The sequence below is a fragment of the Labeo rohita genome, chromosome 7 (genome assembly GCF_022985175.1).
Source record: "Labeo rohita strain BAU-BD-2019 chromosome 7, IGBB_LRoh.1.0, whole genome shotgun sequence".
Taxonomy (NCBI): domain Eukaryota; kingdom Metazoa; phylum Chordata; class Actinopteri; order Cypriniformes; family Cyprinidae; genus Labeo; species Labeo rohita.
The window spans coordinates 30418494-30446406 of NC_066875.1; the positions used below are offsets into that span (position 1 = coordinate 30418494).

The following is a 27913-nucleotide window of genomic DNA, read 5'->3' on the forward strand; positions in this document are numbered from 1 at the left end:
ATACACATGCTTCCTAAGAGACTGTAAGAGAGGGTCACGCACGTGAAGACGGACCTCAATGAGCGTGGGAGTATTGAATTGGAAGTATTGAGTTATTTTTGCCACCTTATAGGCTTTGAATGGTTAAATACACTGACTTGTATGTTTCAAAAATACCTTGTCTTTGAAGGATCCTCATAAACACAGTAATTTAGATCTTAAGTTAAAGCAAACAACATATTGCAGCAGTTCTTAAAGGGGTCATTGGATGCTAAGTTCACTTTTACATGTTGCTTGAACATTAATGTGTGTTGGCAGTGTATGTACAAATCTACCCTATAATGATAAAAATCTGTGCAGCGGTTTTTAATTAATCTGTAAAAATAATATTCCCTTTTTCAAATTGAGCCGTTCTCAGATGCCTGTCGGTGTGGCGTCACACTGACAGAGGCCGCTCCAACGATAGCTGATTGACATGAGCGTTTTACCTCAGATCAGCTGTAACAGTCCGCCCACTTTGTTTCGTTGCCAGAGCAGGGATGTAAGTTAGACAAGATTATCTCCAATTGAGCGATTGAGGTGTTGTGTTGCTGGATGTAATAATGAATGTAGTGGTCGTCATTTACTCCCGACATCTGAGCTGCTGAAGATGCAGTAGATTACGTTTGTTTGTGAAGGGAATGCGCCTCCCGATCTACATATATCCGTCGGTGTTTGTGCAAATCATTCATGATCCAGCTTTACTTACAGCAGAAGTGACTGTAAGGGTTTTTTTAATGAATCTCTGCGATCGCCTTTCCTAATGAATGTGCTAATTAGCAAGTTTAGCAGCTAAATGCTAAATGCAAGTAAACATGCTTGTCTCTCCACAGGCGGGGCGAGCAGAGCTCATTTGCATTTTGCAGAGCTGATTTTGACAAGGTAAAAAGGGTGCTGTTTTACACAACCATTGAGAATTTTTAACCAAAGTATATTATAGATTTATAGACTTATTATAGAAAATGGGCATCTGATGACCCCTTTAACAGCTGGTGTTATTTTCCACCTAGAGAAATGCATGTAGAAAATTTGCTTGTGTGGTTTTAAATTTTTACTTCCATCTTTACAATCCTAATCATCTCATGGGTTAAGATGGCTGTGCCGTTCTGACGGGCTACCGGAGGACCTTTCAGGCAGGTACGGACAGAGCTACGTGTGCCGCTTGTCTGTCCGTTCCCCACTCTCAGACTCTCGTTTTTTTCATCTTCTGCTGTGTTTCTGCTTCATATTCATTTGTTTTCATTATTATTCAGCATTTTTTTTATGCTTCATCAGCATCTCAGAGATCACATTGTGACAAGTGTGCTTGTCTGTGGCGTCACGTATTTGGAGATGTGAACCTTGCTCCAAATGCTAGCAGTGTTTAAGAAAATGTTGATGACTTTGTCCATTCTTTTATTCCATCGCCTCAACCTTCAATATGTCAACTTGTCAAGGTTTTTGCCTGTGCTGTAAGACTGCTGGGTATGCGTGTATGTTCACAGCTGCTTTTATCAGAAATGCTGTGTTGTTTTGTTCTTGTTGTGTAAATCGATATCAGTGTTGTTCCAAAATAATTGAAGAACTAACTATTCAAAATTTAATAAACCACAATTGAATTAACAGAACAGCCAGTCTGAAACTGTAATTTAATCTGTCCTTGATGGAACATATTTACTTGCACTAAGTTTCTGTTAACTATTTCTAATTTGATTGGCAGTATTAGACTGCTCACTAATTGTGATATCATGCACTAGGCAGGCATGTTATGTGTATCCTGGTGCAAAAAGAGAACACCCCGTCTGACTGTTCCCTACAGGAAGTGTTTTTATCCCACAGAGTTGGCTGCTCAGCATTAAAGTCATTGGCTGACTAACCAATGGAACGTCTACCAAAGTATGTGGGGGAGAGAGCAAAAGTGCAGCAAAGACAGAAATGACACATACTACTGATCTAATGATGTGTTGTGACATTTTACGTAAGCAGCTATAAATTTGAACACATGGTATAGCTCAAAAAAAAATTTAAGCTAGGGCTGCTGTGCAGCAAAGGAAAATAAATTAAAGATTCTGAAAATGTCATGTCTCAAAACAGTTTAGCTGTCATTTGAATACTTCAAGTCTTTAATTTACATGAATACAGCCCACCTTTGGTCTGCAATCTGCAATATCTGTAGGCAAGAATTACTGTACTGAAAAAGTATTTTTATGTAACCAAATATTTTCTGTTTTCATACACTGTCTATGCAAATGTGCAAAAATCTTACCTTTTAAGGGTACAACTGCTTGTCACCGGACCAGTACTTTTAAAGGGAAAACTAAAAAGTTAAAGTTAAAGAGTAGAAAAGTGCATATTAGTACCACAGAGCAGAACATTTAGGGGTAAATAAGGTTTCCTTTTAAGGGTACTGCCCCAGCTACAGAAAGTGTAGAAGAGCATGAATTCTGGGTAGGCATGTTTCCTGTATACTATATCGCATTTGTGCTTTTGATGTATACTGATGTTATGTTCGTGTCTTTTGCAGGTAATAATGGCAGCATTAACTCCATCTCTGACCGAGGGACTCAGCTGCCTGGTCACCGAGAGGTAAGATGTCGGATATTTTCATCTCATTCAGATATCTTTTCTTAGTTTGTAGTTCATGTCTATCATGTTTGAAAAAGCAACAGATTATTGCTGTAAGTGGTATTTTGTAATGTGGTAAATGAGTCACTTTCTGAGGTGGTGGTGGTTTGAATGTGTGAATATACTCAGACCACAAGGTCTGCCTACTGCTCTAAAATCTCTGTTGTAAAGCTTATTTTAGGCCAATTTGAGGTTGTAAATGTCTAAGTATAGTTCTTGAACACAGGTCAGACGGATTGGCCTGTCTCCCACTAATACACATTTATAATGCTCATTGAAAAAGCAGTATAAAAACGGACATTTGGGATTTCTGAATATAGATCATTTGAAAACCATTTTGTGAATGGTTTTGAACAATTCATTAAAAAGAATTTCACCCACAATCAAACTTTATTATGGCTTGCAAAATGGGTTGTACTAAAAGAAATATTTTTAAATTAAATCTATAAAACCCATCTAGAAATTACCATGACCTGGAAACATATTTTTGAAAATTCTTTGATATTTACATGTTTTCCATGACTGAAGGAACCATGAATATATTCAAACTTGCGTATGTTAAGAAAATCTTAATGTTTATTATAAAGGTGAAGAAGTTTGCTGTTCCTGAGATGGACATTGGGCCCTTTTTAGTGTAGTGTTTAGCTGCATTAAAAAGTATAAAAGTACTCTTACTTTTGTACTTTTGACAGTCTTAAGCATTGATTTTGACATTTTTACTTGCCACATACATCTGAGGTCAAAAGTTTACATACACTTTGCAGAATCTGCTAAATTTTCATAATAATAGAGAAAATAATAGTTGAATTAAAAAAAGACCCTGTTCAAATTTTACAAACACTTGATTCTTAACAATCTGTTGTTACTTGAATGATCCACAGCTGTTTCTCTTTTTTGTGTAGTGATAGTTGTTCGTGAGTCCCTTGTTTAAACAGTTAAACTGCCTGCTGTTCTTCAGAAAAATCCTTCAGGTTTCACAGATTCTTTGGTTTTTTAGCATTTTTGTATATTCAAACCCTTTTCAACTGTCTGATTGTGAGATCCATCTTTTTACACTGAGGACAAATGAGGTACTACATGAAAAAAAAAAAAAGTTATTTAGGCAAAAATGTACATATCATCTTTCTGTTTAAAAGTTTACACCCCTGGCTTTTAATGCATTGTTTTTCCTTCTGAAACATTAGTGAACATTTGAACTTTCTGTAATAGTTTCATATGAGTCCCTCAGTTGTCCTCAGTGTGAAAAGATGGACACAAAAATGCTGAAATTGTGGGACCTGAATGATTTTTCTCAAGAACAGTGGGCAGTTTAACTGTTCATGACAAACAAGGGACTCATGAACAACTATCAGTAAAAAAAAAAACAATCATTCAGGTAACTACACAGTGTTAAGAATCAAGCAAATATAAACTTTTTAACATCATTTTTATAAATTCAACTTATTTTATCTTGTGGACTACATGTAAACATGAAATATATTATTTAGGTCACTACTACATAAAATTTGTGTTTTGTATGATCCCCCTGTAATTTTGGTAAAATAATTAACATTTTGCAGATTCTGCAAAATGTATGTAAACTTTTGACCTCAACTGTAAGCCACATAAGCAAGCATCTATAGATTGTCTTTTCTCGGTTTCTCTTGCTAGTGCACTTTGCTAATGATACTTTCTTCATCTTAGTGCAGTCAGCAATAAGGGTGTGTTTTGGCAAGCTGGGTGCAATGCTACATTTTTGTTTCATTATCTCACTAAACCTCGGTGCAGATAAAAAAAAAATAACCACAAGGTTATGGAATTAGTCATCCTTGTGATATCAGTGTAGTGAGGGGCATCTGAGTTTAAACTGTAACTCTGCTTTGTATTAAATGATGCAGTATTACAGTAAGCAGCACTGTGATCTCAGTCCCAGAACAGTATAAACCAAACCGTCACAGGAGACTCTCCAGGCAAAGTCATGTGTCCCAGAGTTAGGGGGAGTAACCTGCTCTTATCAAAGGCCTCTATGTGAGAGAGCATGCAGCTCACACTTAGCATTTGCTAGCACTGCTTGCCACATGGACATTTTGTAAATGCTCTCACCATTGGAGCACTTTATGAAAGTTATGACAGCTCACTCTGAGCCATTGTTGCTTACTTTGTTAGAGCTTTACTTTAAGTGACTAAATTGTAGTTAAATATGCTAAGCATTTTAGGGTTGAATATTAAATTTGTTCAGTACTAACTTTAATTTTTTTTGTTAGAATTTAAATTGACATTGTGTATTTAGTCAATATTAGAATTTTTATTTATTTATTTTATTTTATTGATGATGGTAGTAGGGTTGTTACAATTCCTTGGTTCAATCCAAGTACTCCATTGCATTTTGCCTGTGTTAATTAATCAGAAAAATACTGGAAGTGGCACGTTCCACTGACATGAAAGGCATTATTAGACAGTTTTTCAAGGGTGCATGATATATTAAACCCATCTAAAAATAAAGCATAATGCCGTTGTGAATCCACAAACACTACGACTTAAATGTATGCGATGCAGGTTTAATGTATGTGCTTTAATTATGTTAATTCATGTAGGTTACTATACATGCGTCTCAGAGCGGCTCCATTCACATTAAAGGCTGTTAGCATTTACATGTGTGGAGCATCTCAAACTCCATCTCTGCGTATTGTTGTGAGTTTGAGTTTATTATAATGTTCTTCTGGGAACGCAATTTCATCAGATTTGTACGGTAAATCTGTGCAAACCCAGGAGCATACATAAATATCTTTCTCAATATGCTAACTATCGCGATTTCAGAATAAAAGCTCAATTACGTGGACATTTGAATTCAATGTTGTTTGGTCAATATTAAAGAAGATTAGATGGCGCAGTAAAGTGTAAAAAGGATCGTCAGGCCATTGGCGCCTTCTGCAGGCATTTGTTATAATGCGTAGTGTACATTAGCTCTATTGTTTATAATGTATTATGTATTTTAACAGTTTTGTTCAATAAAACCATAAGATTACTTGCTTTTGATACTTTTTTGGAACTAATTATTATTGCCTTATTGCTATTGTATGTATGGGTCATTCTATAATTGTGAGTACATCTCATGTCTGTGAAGTATATGAAGAGCTCAGATGCAAAACAAGCTAAAAGCCATCTCGGTCAAAAATGAGATAATGATACTGAGTGCATGCTCTCGACACATATTATACGTCCATCAAATGCTTTTTCTTCAAACTCGCTAAAATCCCAGCCTCAGCCCTATCAGAAGTACTGGTACTTACATAGAAACCTATACATCTGAGCCTGAAAAAAATGCATTTTTTAAAGAAAGACATCAGATGGATTTAGCTGGTTTTGCATTTGCATATTTTTAATATATTCATCTATATAAAGCCCCGGTGCTTAATTTTCTAGTACACAATTATATTTTTTCCAATCACACTACTATGTTGAAAAAGCCCTATCTTTTGTTCAAAAATGATGTTCGTATCACATACAACCTTGGTATTCAGCAGTCCGATTTTGTAAAGTTCCTTATTCTACTCTGCATTTAAGCATGAAAATTACCTCAAATCTAAATTAGTTTCATAGTTTTGCCTTCAGTTAGATTAGGTTATCGAGACATATGGGTGTGTGCTTCAAAAATAAAAAGTGTTTATTGTGATATAACTTGTTTTATTTGTGTCCAAAAAACCATTGTCAACTAAGTTACCCACTAGATTGTTCAAAAAGGAATGGTTTGTCCAATTCTCACATAATTTGCACAGTACATACACACATATTATGTGAACAAAAACTTTTATTTTGGATGTGATTAATCATTGCACAGCACTACTGTGTACGTTGCTTAGGCGCTTTCACCGGTATGCCGTTTTTTGTGTGTGTTTTTTTTTATTCATACATTTCCGTAATTCAGACCGGTGTACCACCCAGCATTACATGATGGTAATTTCTGCTAAACACATTTGAGAATGGACCACACCAACATATTTTTTTTTTTTTTTTTTTTTTTTTTTACTTTGTCCAAGAGAGTTGAGCCATCACAGGAAGGGTGGACCTTAAAAAAAAGCAATGCTTTGTCACTCTGCTTTAACACTTCAACAGCTCTGTTGGGACCAACATGACCAGTGCTTTCTCATCTACTTGGCCTTGATATGACGACCCTTATGTCTGGTGTTTGAAATATGCAGCTTAACAGAAATTAATTTATATGAGTGCAGATATTAGATAATGTGGAACCCTAATAAGAATCCCTATAGTCTGAACGACCTTGTTGATTTGTCGTTGCTTCATAGATTGTTTGGAAGCCTTCGATTGTCATTTTAACATCAGTAGTGATCAATAATCCTCCATGTCTTTTCCTAACAGAGCAGCGTATAATAGTCCCACCTGACCAGAAGTGCTGATTAACGAAGTACCTGTTTAGAAATAAGTGCTCCTGTCAGCTCTCTTACATTTAATTAGTAAAACGCAATAAAATGCCTCTCAAATGGCAAAGTGCATCTACTTTATTAGTTTAATGGCTTTCCCTGGTGTGGTCTTTGAATGGCCTTATTTAGAAAGATGTGTCAAGCAGGCAAGCGTTTTTTGTGACTTAACTGTTTTGGCTTGTTTTACTGTCTGGAGCAGCATATTTGAAGGTACAGTTGGTATTTTCTCCTACTCCGTGCTCGTGGGATTTGTATGCATGTTGTAAGAGATACGCATGTCTCTAGAGTAGTAAAACAACAACACGTGTTTCTGACATACCTCAAAGGCGTGTTTGTACAAGTTTGACATTTGATGCCGCACAAGTATGAATCTCTCCTCAGCTTCCTGAGGCTTTGTTATACTCAATTTTTTCAAAAAATGTATTAATGCAAGTAGTTTTGATATTGATATTGGATTTGTGTCTAGGATGATATGGTGCTGTTTTTATGTGACAAATAAAAATTGCCATACAAGAAATATAAATATATGATCGTAAGAATTCTTAGTTTCATAAACATTTCATACACTTGTCATGTGTATGTAATGTTATTCTATATGTAATGTGTAATGTGTGTGTTTGTGTGTGTGTGTGTGTGTGTGTGTGTGTGTTTTTAACAAGAGCTTCACGATTCTGGATAAATTGAGAACCCCAGTTATTTTTAATAAATTGGAGATCATAATTCTCATGATTCTGGAGAAAAAAAGATTAGAAAACTAAACAAAAACGTAATTTACTAGTGGTTATGACAAAATGTAATAAGTCACAAGTCTTTTAAAAACATATATTCATTTAAAAAAAACAAAAACAAAAAAACATCAGTGGAGTCAGTGTCTCAATTCATTAAAGGAATACTCCACTTTTTTTTGAAAATAGGCTCATTTTCCAACTCCCCTAGAGTCGAATCCATTCAGCTGATCGCTGGGACTGGCAGTAGCACTTTTAGCATAGTTTAGCATCAAAAATGCATCACTCAAAAATGGCCAAAGAGTTTAGATATTTTTCCTATTTAAAACTTGACTGTTCTATCTATCTATCTATCTATCTATCTATCTATCTATCTATCTATATATATATATATATATATATATATAATTTTTTAAGTTTTCTGTTATGTTTAGGTTATAGTATTTAAAACTAGTCATACTTAAAAACAGCAGAGGCCTACAGAAGGTTGACATGTAGATGCTGTAGCTAAGGAAGTGTGTTTTTGTGTGTTGATTTCACACTGTCTGCAGAAGTAACTGTTATTTTCACACCGTACCTGTGGGTTTTCTCTGCACATCTCGCTGCAGCTCTTCCTGGAGCCTCTCATGTTGTCATGATGCTATTTCTGCAGTGCTAGTGGGATGATGTTTTACTCGGCAGTAAATGTCTTGTCCTGCTTTCACTACCCTGAGCACTAGAGTGATTTATGCAGTTTGTTTCATGAGCATCACCTCTGCTTACTGTTTCACACCATTATTTGGGTTATGTCACCTGGAAAAGATAAGAGACCCTCACAGTTGATAGAAATCACATGCATCATATCTCATTTGTTCATTGTGATACAAGTCAACTCTGAATCTTCATGGTCATGTAGATATGTGAGAGTAGGAATACTTTTACTCATTTTAATCTCTTTTCTTTTGTAGATAGACAAGTTTGGACAGAACAGAGACTCCGTGTTCTTCAGGGATGGTGTACGGCGCATCGATTTTGTCCTGTCCTACGTTGATGACAAGGATGGAGACAAGAAAGCGGTATGCCACTGATATACAGAACCTTCGTAGTACTTTTATTAAATTTTATTTATTTATTTTTTTAAAGGATTAGTTCACTTCCAGAATAAAATTGTCCTGATAAGTTATTCACCCCCATATCATCCAAGATATTCATGTCTTTCTTTCTTCAGCTGAAAAGAAATTAAGGTTTTTGAGGAAAACGTTTCAGGATTTTTCTCCATATAGTGGACTTCAATGATGGCCAACAGGTTGGAGGTCCAAACTGTAGTTTGGCAAAATGCTGTTTTTTATAGAAACCTAATGAAAAATGTATTTATTAATTTATATAAATTTAAAAATATCATAAATCCTCTGAAAACTGCACAAATGTAGTAAAAACATTAATAAACAGGATTTTTCTTAAAAAAAAAAAACAAACAAACAAACAAACTATCATTTAGTTACAAAATTAAATTTTTGTTGCGTGGGGTCTCTAGAGACCCCAAAGACCATGAGTGTGACTTTTTTTTCTTTTTAACACTAACATAAAATCAAGATATCATTCCAATTTTTTTTATTATTTGTAGATCTAGAATGTGCTGGCCATTGTACAAAGTCTCTTGCCATTTGGACAAAGAAAACATTTTTTTTTTTTTTAATTTTAGCAAAAGTCATTTGCGGGTCAAAACTTCGGGGACCCCGAAGACCGGAAAAGGGTTAAGTATACAGATGTCTATTTTTTTTTTTTTAAGAATATGACCAATAGTTCACCAAGACAAGACCCTTATTCCTCAGCTGGGATCATGTAGAGCCCTTTGAAGCTGCATTGAAACTGCAGTTTGGACCTTAAACACATTGGCTCCCACTGAAGTCCACTATATGTAGAAAAATCCTGACATGTTTTCCTCAAACCTTAATTTCTGTTTTGACTGAAGAAAGAAAGACATGAACACTCATTGACAAATGCAAACTCATGCACAATTTTTTTTTTTTTTGCTACTCTCAATAATTGTTTGTTTTTCACAGTTATGATCGCATTATGCATTTTGATGCAGGAGTTCTAATTGGCGTGTATTCTCCCCAAATGTTCTGTGCTTGGCTTTAAACAATCAAACAATGACTGATGCTTAATATTGTTCATTGTGTACAAAAATAGCCTGATGGGGACCTGTATGTAGGCGTGCAGTGGTGCTGAGATGGGGTGAGATGTCTGCTGGGTCATAAGGCATAGTGAGAAACCGTGAGTCAGAGTCAGATTGAAAACAATAAACTGAATGCTGAACATTCATTGCATAAAACAAGAGCAGGGATCAACCACTTCCCTCTCGCAAGACCCTTCATTCAGTTCAATCACTGAGAATGCTGAAGGGTTTGCCGGTGAACCTGTTTGATCTGTTTTCTCCTGTATGCAGAGGTTGATGCATGGTCAGGCTCTCTGCTTAATGAAGGTCATATCCCTTGAGTCACCCGTTTGAGATGCTGTTCCATAAGATAAGATGTGGTAGCCATAGGTCACCGGTGCTTGTGGGAAATTCAAGTTTTCTCTAAAGACATAGTTCAAAGCTTGTTTACAACCTTCAGAACCTAAAATGTCACACCGTTACCATATACAAAGCTAAATCAATAGATTACTTAAAGGAGAAGTCCACTTTCAGAACAAAAATTTACAGATAATGAACTCACCCCCTTGTCATCCAAGATGTTTGTGTCTTTCTTTCTTTAGTCGTAAAGAAATTGTTTTTTGAGTTAAACGTTTCAGGATTTTTCTCCATATAATGGACTGATTTGGTGCACCGATTTTGAACTTCCAAAATGCAGTTTAAATGTGGCTTCAAACAATCCCAAATGCGGTTGTAAATGATCCCAGCCGAGGAAGAAGGGTCTTATCTAGCGTAACGATCGGTTATTTTCATAAAAATAATACAATTTAAATACTTCTTTTAAATCTCAATCTTTTAAATTGAGGGAGAACATGAGATGGGAGTTTTTCGACATACCCTAACTGTCATGAACCGGAACAAAAACAGTTCAGGCAGAGTAAGACAAGACGAGCATTTGGCATTACTTTACATTATTTTTATTAAAATAACCGATCGTTACACTAGATAAGACCCTTCTTTCTTGTGCTGGGATCGTTTACAACGATCAACAATTGTTTGAAGCCGCATTTAAACTGCATTTTGAAAGTTCAAAATCAGGGCACCATATCAGTCCATTATATGGAGAAAAGCGCTAAAATGTTTTCCTCAAAAAACATAATTTCTTTATGACTGAAGAAAGAAAGACATGAACATCTTTGATGACAAGGGCGTGAGTACATTATATGTGAATCTTTGTTTTGGAAGTGGACTTCTCCTTTAAGTAGTGAAAAAAAGGAAAGAGACTAAGAATTATATAATTGAAAAAGCCTGATGTTTGTGTGTCTGTGTTGTTTTTTTTCCAGGAGAGAAGAAGAGAGTTTGAAGCCAACCTGGAGAAGGCTGGTCTTGAGCTGGAGACAGAAGATAAATCGGTAAAGTTCTGGGCCACACATGCCCCCTTATGGTTGCACTTTTATTATGCTTCTTTATATTATTTTATTTTATTTATTTTTGTTTGTTCATTTTTTTGGTCCAATAAAAAAGCGCAGATCTTTTATCTTTTTCTTACAGCTTTAAATAAAATAATTCTATTATGCATTCATTTTATTTTTATTTTATTTTTATCTCCTATATCAAAGTTCAGACCTTTTTCTAGGTTTTTGCTGTTTTATTATATTAAAAAATTATATTTTGCTTTATTTTGCATTATTTATTTTATTTTACTTTATTTTGTTTTATTTTATTTTATTTTATTTTATTTTATTTAGATTTTTGTCCCAATAACAAAGCTCAGACCTTTATCTTGTTCTTACAGCTTTGAATAAAATTATTATATTATGCATTAATTTTATTTTTATTTTATTTTTATCTCCTATATCAAAGGTTTTTTTTTCTAGGTTTTTGCTGTTTTATTATAAAAATATATATTTTATTTTATTTTACTTTATTTTATATTTTTTATTTTATTTTATTTTATATTTGTCCCATACCAAAGCTCAGACCTTTATCTTGTTTTTACAGCTTAAAATAAAAAAATTCTATTATGAATTCATTTTATCTTTATTTTATTTTTTATCTCCTATATCAAAGTTCAGACCTTTTTTCAAGGTTTTTGATGTTTTGTTATATAAAATAATTATATTTTGCATTTATTTTATTTTTGGATTTTATCTCCTATCAAAGTTCAAACCTTACTTATCTTTACAGCTTTACATAAAAAAATCTTGTTCTCAGCTATTATTATTATTATTTCAAGATGTCATTTGATGTGATTTCGCGTTATCAGTTATAACAATTCCCACTCAAAAATATCTCCCCCTGCAGGCGTCAGATGACCGTAAGACGTATTATTTGAAGATCCACGCTCCGTGGGAAGTGTTGGCCACTTATGCTGATGTGCTAAAGATCAAAGTGCCCTTTAAAGCGAGTGATATTCCCAAAGCTCGAGAAGTTCCTCTAGAGTGGTTCACTCACCCTTTCCGGCTGCCAGACAACATCATGAGGCCAGAGCCGGATTATTTCACTGCACCTTTTGATAAAAGCAAGGTCGACTTCTTCCTCATTGATGATAAGGACACTTTTTTTCCTCCCTCCACGCGTAATAGGATAGTGTACTACATCCTGACCCGTTGTCCCTACTACAAGGAAGACCGTAAAGAGAAAGATAAGACAGGAATTAAACGACTGCTGAACAACAGCACCTACACCTCAGCTTATCCCCTTCATGATGTGAGTGTATATCACTATTAAAATACAGAAGTTTGGGTTTCATAAGATATGTATTTTTAATAAATTAATACTTGTATTCATTAAGAATGCCTTAAATGTATCAAAAGTGACAGGAAAGACTTTTATATTGTTATAAAAAAAATGAAATTAAGTGCTGTTCTTTTGAACTTTCCATTTATTAGAGAAATTCAAAGCAAAAATTAAGCTTGTCATCACAGAAATATATAGGTTTGAAAATATATTCAAATTGAAAACAGCTATTTTAAATTGTATTAATATCACATAATAATATAGTTAAACTGAGTTCTTGATCAAATAAATGTAGCCCTTTTAAAAACATAAAAATCTCACCAACCTCAAGGACAGTTCCGTTGCATGTTGAAAGTGTTTGTGTCTTTGATCAACATTTGATTGCTGTTTGTTCCTCAGTGTCAGTATTGGAAGAAGGCTCAAGACATGCAGTGTGAGAGTGAGAGGTATCATCTGTATAGATACTGGGCTCGATTCCTCTGCTTCTACAAGGAGCAACCACTCAATCTGATCAAGTGAGCACACTGCAGACACAATGCAAAGAGTGCACTAACCAAATCTGGAGCAGCTGCATCATCGTTACGCTCCTGATTGCAAGATTTCATCTGAGTAGAAGTTGTACCGTATATGATTAACCTCACTTTTCTAAGAGCAGCATATTAGTGTTGCACAATATACCGCTACTTAAAAAGTGACGCTCGCGGTGTTTTCAGCCTCTGCACATGAACATAATCTCTAGAACTGCTCTGAGAGTCACTTCATGAGCATTTTACCGTTTCTTTTGCGGAAAACTATCGTCATATAATGAAGACCCTAAAGGTCTTCACAGCAACCCGTCAAAATAAAAGTTCGGTTTAAATTGACAGTCAGAAATATATTAATATATTACTTAATGTAAAGATAGTACTACTACTAACAATAAAAACTAGTATTAAAACAATGTTTAAGGAATATTTACCAGAATTTATTTACCAGAAAATTGTAAATACACAACACAGTATTTCTATAAAAAAGGAAATTAATAGCCTATAATAAATTAATTCTTTATTAAATCTAATTATCCTTTATAAATTCATTACACATGCTTTTGATTATTACAGTGTAATGAAATTATTAAAATAGAATCCAGAAAATTCATGGAAAACAGAGATTCACAAACAAAACTGAAAAATAAAAAACTTATTTCATAGGGCCTTAAAACCATGTAAATTTTGTTAAACTTTTAACAAATTGCTGTTAAATTCTCCAAGTTTCATGATTTCAATTAATCAGACATGCTTTTTGATAAACATTTTTTAATGTAACAATTAAAATAGAGTCTAGAAAAAATAAAATAGATTTCATGTATTGGGCCTTGTTTTATTTCATTTGTGTCTTTGTTTTATTGTAGTTGTTGTTATTTTAGTTTGTTACTTGCATCTAGGTTCTTATTAAAATAAAAATGACAAAAAATGACTATGTCATGATATAAATTGTTGTTGTGAAATTACTATATTATATAAGTAAGATTTGGCTTAATCCTTTAAGCTAACTTACCAATATAGCAAAGATCTCTACATACCTGTAGGCTCGGTAGTTGTTCACCATAATCCTGTGTAGTGGCACTTGCATGTGATTATTATTATTTTATTATTTTAAATTTTTTTTTTAAAGGGGGCATGAAATGCTTTGTTTTAATAGATAAAATAACTATGATCTCCATTTGGATCATCTATTATTCAATTACTTTTACTGTTGTTCTATGTTTTTTTTGTAGTATCAGTTCAGTAGTAGTATCGTGATATTTTAGTCAGGTATTGTGTCAAAATTTTGGCATTGTGACAACACTGCAGTATATCAAATAGTGATACATTTCCTGTTTGTATTTTGTCATAGGAAGTACTATGGTGAGAAGATTGGTATCTACTTTGCCTGGCTGGGCTTTTACACAGAAATGCTGTTCTTTGCTGCAGTCATGGGTGTGATCTGTTTTGTTTATGGTGTGCTCAGTTACGAAGATAACATCACAAGGTTAGTGACACTGGCAGGTTATGTTGGTCAAATGCACACCCATCCTTGCCTCCTGAATCTTAAACTATGTGGTTACATGCATTTTTATTAACCCTTTGCTATTTGTGACCAATATTACAGTGCCTGATAACTGTAAAATCTAAGCCATCAGACGGGAAGTTGTCTTTATTATTAGGGCTTCAAGCATGTAGCACTGAAACACGATTGTAATTGTTAGAATGGCCAAGGATCAGCAATCTCCACGTAAAACTGATCGGGCAGACCAATCTGTAAGTTGTGGAGACTTGAAACTTGAAGGCATGGTAGTACTCACACCAAGGCTCACCCCAGTTGGGCAGATGGGGGTGCTACAGTGCTCAAAAGTACAAAATCGCTCATAACTCCTAAACTGTTCCTCAACAAAACACATGCCTCTGAGGTTTTTCAAAAAATGCTAAACACTTGCTAAATACTACTTTTGCGAACTAGTCCTAGTTTTTTTGCCCGATTGGAACCAAACCAGTGTATAGAGAGCGAATATCAATAATTATCAAAAAAAAATGATCAAAAAAAAAAAAAAAAAAAACCTCCGTTGCAAAGACGCCAAAATGTTTGAAAAGGGAGAGGGCTTTGTTTACTAAAATGGCTATAACTTTGGAACAGAATAAGATATCTTTGCCAAACTCATTGATTATATAAAAGCTGAATCTGAAGTGATGTAAAAAAGGAAAATGGTTATGGAGCTTGGCCACTTGGTGGTGCTATAAGAGGAAAATATACGGCCATAACTATGCAACCAATTGCCCCATCAACACGAAAATCGCTGTGCACAGTCTTGGTCCAAAGTGCCACAAGTGGCTATAAGAACATTTTTGTATTTTAAAAAAACATGACCGCCATAGGCTGATGAACTTTGAGCACCTGTTACACAAGGTTAACGGAGGCTGTTTGGAACAAAACTAGTTGGGCCTGTTTGACTTATAAAGGTCTGGGGAAATTTGAAAGAAGTTGACCACTGATGTCAATCAAACCGTTTGTTAAATGATTGAGGAAAAAAAAAAAAACTGCTTTTGAGAACTAGACAAAAAAAAACTCTGCGGTACAATTCTCTGGACTGTCTATGTCTATAATTATAAAAAATTCTTGAAATTTTCCCTTTGGGAAGCTACAACAGCGTTGTTTAGAAAAGGGGCCTGTCCAAATATACCCAAAAGCTTATAAAGCCTAAACGAAAGCTCAAATCTTTATGAAACCTTGCGAGAACATGCAACAGGTGATTCTAGCATGCAAGCATGCAAAGTTTTAGGAGATCGGACCACAGCTGGTGCTATAAACAGCTGGTACGCCATAGACGTTAAAAAACATATAATTAATACATCATAATTATTAAATGAGCATTGAGCCCTGTTAATGACTGCTTTTTTTGTAAACTGTAACCTCTGATATGTGTTACATAGTATTCGGCAAATGTTTATGTGCTAAAGCTAAAAAATTGAAAGTTTTCAGATAGCAGTTTTTATTTTACAGTTGAGTTTACATCTTGCATTTCAAACTTAGAATTGTGAGTTTTTCAGAACTGTGAGATTCTGGGGGGGGGGGGTCATAATTATTAGATGAATTGTGAATTGTGTGTAAAAACAGAAAAAGAAAAAAGTTTACATTCCATGGTAACTGACTTTTTTTTATAACAAGCAAAACCATTAAGGGCACATACAATCTGTAATGTGACAGATGGACTCTGGAGCATAGATGCGTTTGTTTTTCCAGTTTTGAAGATGAAGATGTTTACGGGAACATGCTCATAATATCATGTTTGTTGTTAGACCTGAGTAGTTAATTTGTGCCTAAGTTTTTCCATAGTGTGGTAATAGTTTTCTGCTATGCTGATGTAATGCAGTCAGAGGGGAACTGAGGATTTTGGTCATATTCACTTCTGTATTACAGCAATATTTCTGTCTGCTGTTTTCTTCATCCCTGTTTTCAGTAAGGAGATCTGTGACCCAGAAATCGGTGGGAGGATTGTCATGTGTCCACTCTGTGATAAAAAGTGCAGCTACTGGAAACTCAACTCAACGTGTCTGTCCTCCTGGGTGAGTGACGTTTTAGATGCACTGTTTGAATCCCAGTGATTTCCCTTTATCACAGAGTGATCTTTTTTCCTTTAGCAATCCCATCTATTTGATAACGAGGGGACAGTGTTCTTTGCCATGTTCATGGGCATTTGGGGTGAGTGCACTCTTATAGTTTAAAATACTATCTTAACAGCTCCATCTAGTGGTTGGAAAGATATTGCTAGTCAGACTTAGAATCTAATGAGAGGTTAGCAGCTGTGCATGAAGCATTTTGAAATATTCATATTGTCAAATAATTGGTCACAGAATTTGTTTGCTAGAAAAATCTTCAATGAAGAAGCATAATTTGTGTATGCATTTTGAAAATGTATCTTTAATCACTTGAGGATACTGGTGCATGTTGACTATTCATAACTGAACACTGAATTCATTTCACACAGGCCACAAAATGAGCTCTGCTTATTCAGTGATTTGATTAATCAGCATTGAGTACTCATAAATTAAGAACTGTTTATTTAGCTTCTAAACTTTAAGACCTCATGGGTGAAGCTGGTTAGATTTAAACAGAATTGATATTAAGTGTAAGCATGATACTCTAAAATAATGTACTTTTTATTTTTTTTCCTCTGTTTCTTGCTTTCTTTCTCTGGATGCTTTGCAGTGACCCTGTTCCTGGAGTTCTGGAAGCGACGGCAGGCCCGTCTGGAGTACGAGTGGGACCTTGTGGACTTTGAGGAGGAACAGCAGCAGCTACAAATCAGGCCAGAGTATGAGTTGAAATGCACAGGCCGCAGACTAAACCGCATCACGCAGGTACCTGCAAGCATCAATCAAATCCGTAACCTACAAAAATTGTTATGAGCAATAAAATAGAAATGACGTGAAACCTAATGAGGGGCCAAGTTAATTTCAAAGAATTTGTCTGTTTGACCAGTAAAAGTCAATTAAAAAAAGTAGTAAATCATCAGTATATGCATAATAATAAAACTATTCATTCTGTACTCCATTTTAAATAGTGTGTAAATGAATGGTTTAGCTCATTATAAATACTCTAGATGAATGAGAATATAAGACGTATATGACATGCCCATAAGGAGCAGATAAATATGGGTACAGGATGAAAACCAACAAATCGGTGGTTAAAAAGCTAAAGATCTGCACTTCAGAAAGGTCCTGTCGGCAGGATATTTTAGATCTCAAATGCATGCAGATAGCTCTTAAATAGCATTTATTACATGGTGATTTGTGACTTAGAATCTGCCTGATATCTTTCAAATTATTTACATGGTCTGAGTAAATATTTGTATTTGTCTTCTGCCTGAACTGATTTTCTGCTGTGAACTGAACCATTTTTGTTATTGTTACATGTCACAAATACTGTTTGCTAATGTCCTCAATATAAATCAAATTTATGTTGTGTCTTAATCGTGATACCCTACTTAAATATTGTCAGATAACTTTAAGCAGTGCAAATGTACTTACTTTTGTTAAAGATGAGTTTTTTTAAGCCTTATTGAGTTTTGGGGCAACATGTTTTACGTTGAAGTAAATTATGTCTATATGAAAGATTGCAAAGATAAAACCATTTTATTCTTTCTCGCAATTTTACGGACTGGGCTAAAATATGCATTAAGATAGTATATGGGGTCAATTTAGATTTCATGGTAAAAATACAGTAAAAACTGTAATGTTGTGAAATATTATTATTAATATAAAAAAACTGTTTCGTATTTTAATATATTTTAAAATGGAATTTTATTCCTGTGATGGCAAAGTTGAATTTTCAGCAGGCATTAATCCAGTCTTTAATGTCACATGATCCTGAATTTAATCATTTAAATTTGCTGATTTTTCTGAAGAAACATTTCCTGTTATATTTTTTCTTATTATTTTTTTGTGTGGAATCTGTAATATATTTTTCTGATTTTTTTTTTTTTTTTTTTTTTTTTTTATGGATAGACAGTTCAAAAGAAAAGCATTTATTTGAAATAAAAATATATATTTTTTAATTTGTATTTTGTTGTTTTTGATAACTTTAATGCATCTTTGCATAATAAAACTAATTTCTTTAAAAATGTATCCTAGTCATTTTGTTTTTATTTGTAAAAAGTCATTTACATATTGTAATTAACCATGTTTGGGGTTGCAGTTGAACTCTAGTCTAATTATGGAGTTTGAACTGATAACACTGTCTTTATGCTAACAGGAAATGGAGCCTTATCTTCCTTTCCCCAGCAAGTGTGCCCGATTCTGTCTGTCTGGAGCTACGGTTCTCTTTTGGGTGAGTTAGTACGTTAAACAGTGCAGCTGTATTATATAGATTAATTTATGAGCTACTATGATTGGCCAGTTACATTTTGCAGCCCGATACAACTGTATATTTGACCTTTTATCACTGGCAACCAGTTTCTTACACATTGCTAGCTCATTTAAACAAAGATCAGTCTGTTTAAAGTTCTTCTTTGTCTTTGTATTTTGTCAGACGTGTCTGATAGTGGCCTGTATAATGGGAGTGATCGCTTACAGATTAGCAGTTTATGCGGCATTTGCCAGCGTCATGAAGGACAGCTCTACCAGTAAGATCCAGCTGGTGGGCTCTCTCATCACCCCTCAGCTTGCCACCTCTGTCACTGCTTCCTGCATCAACTTTGTCATTATCCTCATCCTCAACTTCCTATATGAGCATGTGGCCATTTGGATCACTGATATGGGTGAGCAAAAACTGCACTGTCATTTCACACAAGAAATTGGAGTTAATGTTTAACTGAATTTGTTTGGCATGTAAAATGCATTTCATATAGTTTATTGAAAATTCATTTTCTGATAATGACCGTTTGACTGTACATTATGCCTTACATATTTGCTCATCTGTGTGTTGAGCTGTATGGAAAGTACTTAACTATCTTCCTCTATTTTTACCCCCCAGAGATCCCTAAGACCCATCTGGAGTATGAGAACAAGCTGACCATGAAGATGTTTATGTTCCAGTTTGTGAACTACTACTCTTCCTGTTTCTATGTGGCCTTCTTTAAAGGGAAGTTTGTGGGTCATCCGGGAAACTACAGTTATATGTTTGGAAAGTGGAGCATGCTGAGAAATGAAGAGGTGAAAATGTCTGAAATATCTGTGTTTCAGAGGACCTAATGTTCTTTAGATAAATATCAGAATAAGTAGTTCTAACATGATAATATGCATTTTAATATGTAGTGTGCCCCTGGGGGCTGTCTGATCGAGCTGACCACACAGCTGCTTATCGTCATGGCTGGAAAACAAATGGTTGGGAACGTTCAAGAGGCCCTGCTGCCGTAAGCCTTACATTGAACTTTGACCTCTGAGGAATTGAATGTTTGTTTTTTACTTGCATGTTTATTTTACATATGATTTTTAGAAAGTCAAAAAAGTAATTGTCCTCTTGGCTCTATTCATATCTTTACAAAAACACACACATAATGGTACCTTGTGCCTGTGTCACAGACTTCTTAGAAACTGGTGGGGCAGCAGGAAAGGGCGAAGTCATCCGGAAAGTACATACAGTAGATGGGAGCAGGACCACGATCTGCAGAACTTCAGCCAGTTTGGACTCTTCTATGAGTATCTGGAGATGGGTGCGATTTTTACTCCATTATACGTGTTGGGGTTATTTGGTGTTCAGATAACAAAAGAGTTAATTATATACTTTATTTAGGTAGTTTATGTAGTTGTGCTAAATCAAATTATGTTTCATAATACACTACTGTTCAAATTGTTGGCAACAATAGGAGGTTTTTTTTTTTTTTTTTTTTTTTTTTTTTTTGAAAGAAATTTTATTATTTTATTCTGTATGGATATATCGTATCGAAAGTGACAGTGAAGACTTTTACTATGTTACAAACCTTTTCATTTAAAAAAACATGCTATTCTTTTTTTTTAAACTTTCTATTCAATAAATGGATTCTGAAAAAATTATTCACGGTTGCCACAAAAATATTAAGCAGGGCAACGGTTTTCACCACTGATATGAAATACTTTGATTTTTGAGCACCCAGTTCACAATTTTTGACAATCATGTGACAAGACTGGAGTAGTGGCTGATGAAAATTCAGCTTTTCAGTCACTGGAATAAATAACATTTTAAAATATATTCAAATAAAAAGGAGTTATTTTAAATTATAATAATCTTTCACAATATTGCTGTTTTTACTTTTATTTTTTTACTAAATAAATGCAGCCTTCAAAAACATCACAGAAATCTCATTGAACCCAAACTTTTGAATGGAACTGTTTTTTACACTATATCCACCTTATTTTTCTCATAAGAGTGGGTGCAGCTATTTGTACTTTTTTTTTTTTTTTTTTTTTTTTTTTTTGTGTGTGTGTGTCTGGCTTCTGGTCTCATACACTTGCAGCTGTTTTTAGCTGCAGAAAAAGCTTGTTTTGCTGCTTGATATTGCAAACTGGTGTGTCTTACCATATTATTTTAATGTGTTATCTTAATTATGAACAGACTGGTTTGTAGTGCAAACTGTTTTACCGTTTACTGTACTTCAATATTCTTCTCGTTATTTTCCTATGGTGGATTATGAAACAGACGTCTAACACATTACCAGAAAACAGCTTACTTCCGCATTGAAAAATGAGGTGGATACTCAACAAATATTGTATTAACACAGACCCCAATCTTTTGAATGGTAGTGAATATATAGTAGTCAATATTTAAAGTGGATCAAGAAAGTTCATCAGTGTTGTCCTAAGACAAGAACAGGTATTGATTTGGTTTTAGGACAACTTTGGTGAAAGGTTTTGATCCACTTCTTCAAATGTTGACTACTATGTTATTGTTTTTAGGTAAATTACAAAAAAAAAAAAAAAAAAAAAACTAAAGAAATTCTCACATTTTTTTTTTGCATCTACACTTGACCCTCTAACACTCTCTATTGTTTCTATTTTATCTACTTGCTTTCTTTTATTTTTTGCGAATAAAAATTGACCATCTAACACTTGAATTCTCTATTTCTATTCTACTACTTGTTTTCTTTTTATTAAAAAATGCACCCTCTAACACTAGCGTTCTCTATTATTATTTTTATTCTTTCAACTTGTTTTCTGTTGATTTATTAAACAGAACACAAGTTGAAAAAAAAATTAAACGACCCTCTAACACTAGTGTTTTCTATTTTTCTATTATATCTACTTGTTTTATTTTTATTAATTTTCTTTATTACATATTGTTGTTCTTTTGTTGGTTTTGATTGCTTCTATTGTCCTCATTTGTAAGTCATTTTGGATAAAAACATCTGCTAGATGACTGAATGTAAATGTAAAAGTGAATATATTTGACATAAATCAATTTAATATGCTCCTATTATAGAAGCCTTAAAGAAGACAAGTATCTAGATCTTCAAATTTAACTGGTTTCTGTGAGCATTTGTCAGTGCTTTTATCAATTAAACCAGTTGTTTCCTGTGTGTTTTAAACAGTGATCCAGTTTGGCTTCATAACACTCTTCGTAGCCTCTTTTCCATTGGCCCCTCTCCTTGCCCTCTTCAACAACATCCTGGAGGTGCGAGTTGATGCATGGAAGTTTACTACACAGTTCAGAAGGCCAGTGGCAGCGAAGGCCCGCAACATTGGAGCTTGGGAAGAAATCCTTAATGTGGTGGCCATCTTGTCCGTGGTCACAAATGTAATTGCAAACTGTTTTGTTCTGCTTTCTATTTTGAGTCATCCTGTAATCTTGCTGTCTTGTGTGAAACTGGACGTGGCTTTAACTTCATTATCAATATAGTGAGTTAATAAGCATCATGTTAACATGATCTCATGACAAAAACGTACATGTGGGAACTTTTCGCAAGGCTTTTTTTTGTGACGTATTCGATGTGAAATGTCCACTAAGTGGCGATTTAAAAAAAAAAAAAAAAAATATCCTTTTTTTTTCCTGAACTGATGAACATGCATGTGGTATGTTTTATGTGATGTTGGTTTTGTACGCGTCACCGCAGTTCTGACTTGAAATGTCTGTTGAGTGGCGCTATAACTCTAATGATCTGTGAGGTTTTAAAATTAAAGGAGAAGTCCACTTCCAGAACAACAATTTACAAATAATGTACTCACCCCCTTGTTATCCACGATGTTCATGTCTTTCTTTCTTCAGTCATAAAGAAATTGTTTTTTGAGGAAAACATTTCAACATTTCAGAAAATACGGTCTGAGTTTTTCGGCATACCCTAACTGTCTTGAGCCAGCGTACACAGAGTTTAAGGACTTCAAGGCAAGTCAAGCGTTTGAGAAAAAAATGTAAAATAGCTTAAAATTAATTATTTAAATTGTATTTTTTTAATGTAAATAACCGATCGTTTCGCTAGGTAAGACCCTTCTTCCTCAGCTGGGATTGTTTACAACCGCATTTGGGATCGTTTGAAGCCGCATTTAAACTGCATTTTGGAAGTTCAAAATCGGGACACCATATCAGTCCATTATATGGAGAAAAATGCAGAAATGTTTTCCTCAAAAAAACATAATTTCTTTACGACTGAAAAAAGAAAGACATGATCATCTTGGATGACAAGGGGGTGAGTAAATTATTTGTAACTTGTCGTTCTGGAAGTGAACTTCTCTTTTAAGTACTATCTGCACTACACCTAAACCTACCTGATAGTATGAACAAAAGCAAATGTGACGTAAAAACACAAATGCAAGCATGCCATTTCAGCTTGTTTTTCGATCTCTCACCTTTCAGCTCTTTCATCATGAGTCATGTTTTTTTTTCACAGGATTCGTACCCAAGGATTCCGCATCCTAAGTCCAATTCTGTGCCGGTTAAGCTACCGAGCAAACTTATTATGTCCGGAAAACGAAACATATGGAGCTGTAATCAGAACGGTGTACGAAAACAGTTAAAAGTGCTCGTTGATTTGCCACCTCTAGTGTTCATTTCTCTTGGAAACTGCAGTGATGTGTAGTTATTGGTATGTTTCGCATCTCGTGAAAAAGTTCCCACAGGTATGTATTCGTTGTGAGATCAGGTAGCCTTTTTAACAAAAGGATGATATTGCTTAGCAAAATCAAGACAGTGTTTCCACCGTACTTAAAATCTATTTTTTTTTTGTCTCTCATTTGCACTTGAGGCTTTCATCATGGCATTCACCTCAGATATGATTCCTCGCCTGGTCTATCTGTACGCATACCATCCAGGCAGTGTGGCCACTATGGAAGGTTACATCACCAACAGCCTCTCCTTTTACAACATCTCTCAGATCCCTCTACTTAATCTGCCAGAACCTGAAGAAAACCCATCCTGGTTTAACAGCTCTACCATTACAACATGCAGGTGTGTGACCACCTAGTGAAATATATTAGACCTACATATCTATATGTTAAATTACCAGCATGATGAATTAATTTTTTTTTTTCCTAGGTATCGGGACTACAGATTCCCACCAGGGCATGAAAAGCAATACACGCACACAATGCAGTTCTGGCACATCTTGGCTGCTAAGCTAGCCTTCATCATCATTATGGAAGTAAGAAATTTGCATAACATAAAGTGCTTCTAATTTCAATATAGGAAAACTACATTTCAAAAACAGGAGATAATATAGTGGAATATGCAGTTAAAATGAATACCAGACTCTGTCATGAAACTCTGCATGGCGCAGGCTGATGGATCGTTAATGCAAACTGATATTATTCACAGTGATATTATTAAACTACTTTGCACAAGCTGATTGGTTCATGCTGCATACTCAGCCAATGAGCTTGCTGCTTTACATTGAAATGGTGAAATGGCTGGTTAACATTCACTAGAGCATTTCACTAGAGCACCTCCCCAGCTCCACCTGCATAGATCTGCTAGGGTTTTTAGGGCCCGAGCACCTATTGGAATTGCTCCGTTTCTTCTTCTTCTCCAAAAGTAATCACATTTTTGAGGGCCTAATCATGCTCTTAAACTTTTGAAACTTTGCACACGTGCCAAAAGTGTTGAAATTTTTCGTCTGATATGGGTTTCAGAAGTGAGTGTGGTAAAATGGCTTGATAGTGCCACCTATAAAATTTCAACGAAGTGCCCCTCGAGCTGCATTTTACATACTTGTATGAAATTCGGTAGACACATGTAACACACCAATACCTTCAAAAAAAGTCCCTGGTACGAAGTCCAGAACAACTGGAAGTCTTTTTTTTTTCAGCCAGTTTTGTGCTGTTTTTGCCATTTCAGGCATTGTGTTTAAACAAACTCCTCCTGGAGATTTAAACAGATCAACACCTAATTTGGTCAGTGTAATCTAAAGCCTTTTGTGACATTAAATTGCAATCTTGAGTTTTCACTGAAGGTTGTGTCATTGAAGGATGTTTCGCCATGAGAAAGGAAGTTGTTATAATTCAGGCATACAATGTCCGATCTGCCCCAAACTTCACATGTTTGATAAGAGTCCTGACCTGGAGAGATCTACATGCCCATATTCAGTTATAGTCATAGCGCCCCCTGTTGGCAACAAGAAGTGACATGTTTTACACTGTAACAAACTACTCTGACAACAACATTATATTTGGTTTTGACATGGAAAAAGTAGTTCTTGTAGCTCAGCCAATCAAACTTCATGTTTCACCAAACTTCACATTAATCAACCGCAGCTGCAATTCAGCAGCATAGCCGATCTATTCTGCCAAAACCAAATACATTAACATTAAATCCATTACCATGCTAAAATCTTAAGAGAGTTGAAGCTTAGACTACCATTCAAATATTTCTGTGCAATATGAGCATAAATATTTGCTTTGCATTTAACACAAATTTAGATGTGGAAATTTGGTTCTATGCACACATGATGACTGTTTCTCTGTTTCCTCCATTCTCAGCATGTCGTATTTGTGGTGAAATTCTTCGTGGCATGGCTGATTCCAGATGTGCCGGCAGAAGTGAAAGCCCGTATAAAGCGTGAACGCTTTCTGGTTCAGGAATACCTGCACAACTACGAAGTGGAGAAACTCAAGATGCAGCTGAGCCAGAGTTTCTGCCTGTCCACAGAAACCGCCTCACTGCTGCCCTCTAGTCCAAGTAAACACCAGGTGCTTTCTGAATGTATTTAAATATCCCTGAGCCCTCAGGACTACTCTAATGTGCTATACACTTCAAAGCATGGAGGAATCGTATCTTCAGGAACCCTTCATACATTTATTAGGCAAAAACTGTTTGCCTTGATCCAGACAACTGCCAGAACTTTTATAAAGAACTATGCGCCGTCTTTTTCTGCTTGAGGTTTATGGGAAAACGGTGCTGCTTTCCTCTGTTTTTTTTTTCAAGAGTGCACTTGCATAACTGCACATTTACAGTGGAGAAAGGCTTGGCGATACATCACAGAGATTTCAGCACCAAACCCTCTGGAATGCGGCCTGCTGCTGCTCAGGTTGTCTTTGGAGAAAGCTGCTGGGAATTTAACTGATGAATAATCATTTATGACCGTTAAAAGGTTGAAAATGTTTTAGAAGGCAAAAAGCTTTTATGTCTGTCCAGCTTGTTGCCATTACATATTTTTTTGAAGAAGTAACCTGCATGTTTTGCCCTGTCTGACTGTGAAAGAGGTACATGTAGACAGTGTATTGTCATTTTTGTTTGCTTTTTGCTTTCTTTTTCAGATATATCAGATTTTTTTGTGGGCATGTCAGGTTTAATATATGGTGTTGTCCAGTGGATTTTTACCACTTATGAATACCACAACAGTGGTATTTTCTCTTATGAAACACTGATAGCTGAATAACTATCAAAGAAAATCATCATCATTTCTGTAGTGCTTGTATTATCATATTTCACATATTATTTATATTTTATTATTGTTGTTTTTAATTAATGTTGTACCTTGCCACCCACACACATTTTGTTCTGTGTAACATTAAAATGTAATGTTTTTTGTTTTTGTTTTTTTACTATTATTTTCTTCAAGGATGTATTTATTGCTTCAGCATAATCGTATCTGGTTGAAAGGATTGTTTTCTTTTACCAGATTAAGCTCTATAATGATTTGCTGTGTTTTTTCTGACACTTCAAAAAATCAGAAACTCAAGGCATTTCTCATCACCTCATTCTGCAAGAGTCTGTTAATGTTTGCACATGTCGCATATCTGAGGCTGACTGAACATTAGCTCTCATCTGTCATCGTGACTAGGAGAACACTAGTCTTATTCATTATACTGTTTGTTTGTAACTGATTTCTGCACAAATGCACTTATTAGTTTGGATTTTTGATTCTCGGTCACTCTGATAACTGCATTTGATGTTACTGTAGTGCTGGGACAAATTATTTGAGTAAATTGGGCTTTTAGAGAGTCCCATACATGTCAAGATTAATGGTGTATATATGCAAAAGGACAAATAATATCACATTTTTGAATCACTTGTCCTCTGCTATAATGCTAAACTTAAAAGTTTTGATTTGCCCCATCAACATTTCAGACGTTTGGTTAATACGTTGTGTAGCACTGTTGATCAACACTATTCACTATTCAGTCAACCATCCTCTACAGGGACTATTCATGTTTGATAACAAGCAAATGTGTTAATATTAAGTCACAAGAGTTTTTCTGTTTAAGTGTCTTCTCAATTTAACTACATATTTTGTGAGCCATACCTGTTCATTTCAATTCACAAATGTTATAAATCTTCAATATATGTATTTTTAGCCTGTCAAGTGTTTTTTGGCTGTAAATCATCAATATTCTATGGATAATACAAATACAGTTTACAGAAACTTTCTGAATACTGTTACTATACTTGTAAACAAAGTTGAATCCCCATATGTGTACCCTACGTTAAACGTGACAATCTTTTTATTATAAAAATATTTTAAAAAGACATTCACTTAGTTTAGTGTGTCCAGTTGAGAACATGTCACATGCCTTTGCCTTAATTAGCCTACTGTCGTAATGATACTCATATATATGTCTTTTGTTTTTTGGACGTCTTATTTGGTCTACAAATGTTTACAGAAGGAGTTGCATGAATAATTTATGAATAATCATTCAAATCCTTGTCTGCATTCCAACGACGAGAACGTGCCAAAATAAAGTGATTTAAGTATTTTAAACGTGTTTAGCACTTGTTGTGCGTCCTCGGTTGTTGTGCGAACGCGGTAAATGAACACAAGAGGGCGTCTGCGCTTCACTAAGCGCGCTTTCGACTACCTGTTGTGTGACGCTTTCAAAAACGCAGCGCGTCGCAGTTACTTTCCTATAAAGAGGTATGTGATTTAGCAGGATACCAAA

At 34.9% G+C, this 27913-nt stretch overlaps 1 protein-coding gene across 3 annotated transcripts in view; it reads left to right on the plus strand.

Annotated features, from left to right (window-relative positions):
- Positions 1-27402, plus strand: part of ano5b (anoctamin 5b) — a 33162-nt gene extending 5760 nt beyond the window's left edge. Inside the window, exons 2-20 of one of the 3 annotated variants that reach the window (XM_051115324.1) lie at positions 1111-1155; positions 2522-2583; positions 8713-8820; positions 11225-11293; positions 12186-12590; positions 13020-13135; positions 14496-14630; positions 16594-16699; positions 16775-16835; positions 17343-17494; positions 18888-18962; positions 19164-19392; positions 19608-19786; positions 19889-19986; positions 20156-20286; positions 22138-22343; positions 23785-23987; positions 24075-24180; positions 25514-27402. In XM_051115324.1, coding sequence (XP_050971281.1) covers positions 1111-1155; positions 2522-2583; positions 8713-8820; positions 11225-11293; positions 12186-12590; positions 13020-13135; positions 14496-14630; positions 16594-16699; positions 16775-16835; positions 17343-17494; positions 18888-18962; positions 19164-19392; positions 19608-19786; positions 19889-19986; positions 20156-20286; positions 22138-22343; positions 23785-23987; positions 24075-24180; positions 25514-25744 — 2717 coding nt within the window. In that variant the 3' untranslated portion in view covers positions 25745-27402. Of the gene's footprint in view, positions 1-1110; positions 1156-2521; positions 2584-8712; positions 8821-11224; positions 11294-12185; positions 12591-13019; positions 13136-14495; positions 14631-16593; positions 16700-16774; positions 16836-17342; positions 17495-18887; positions 18963-19163; positions 19393-19607; positions 19787-19888; positions 19987-20155; positions 20287-22137; positions 22445-23784; positions 23988-24074; positions 24181-25513 lie in introns of those variants that run through there. The other 2 variants (XM_051115325.1, XM_051115326.1) reach the window with 2 other exon arrangements.
- Positions 27403-27913: the final 511 nt, after the last annotated feature.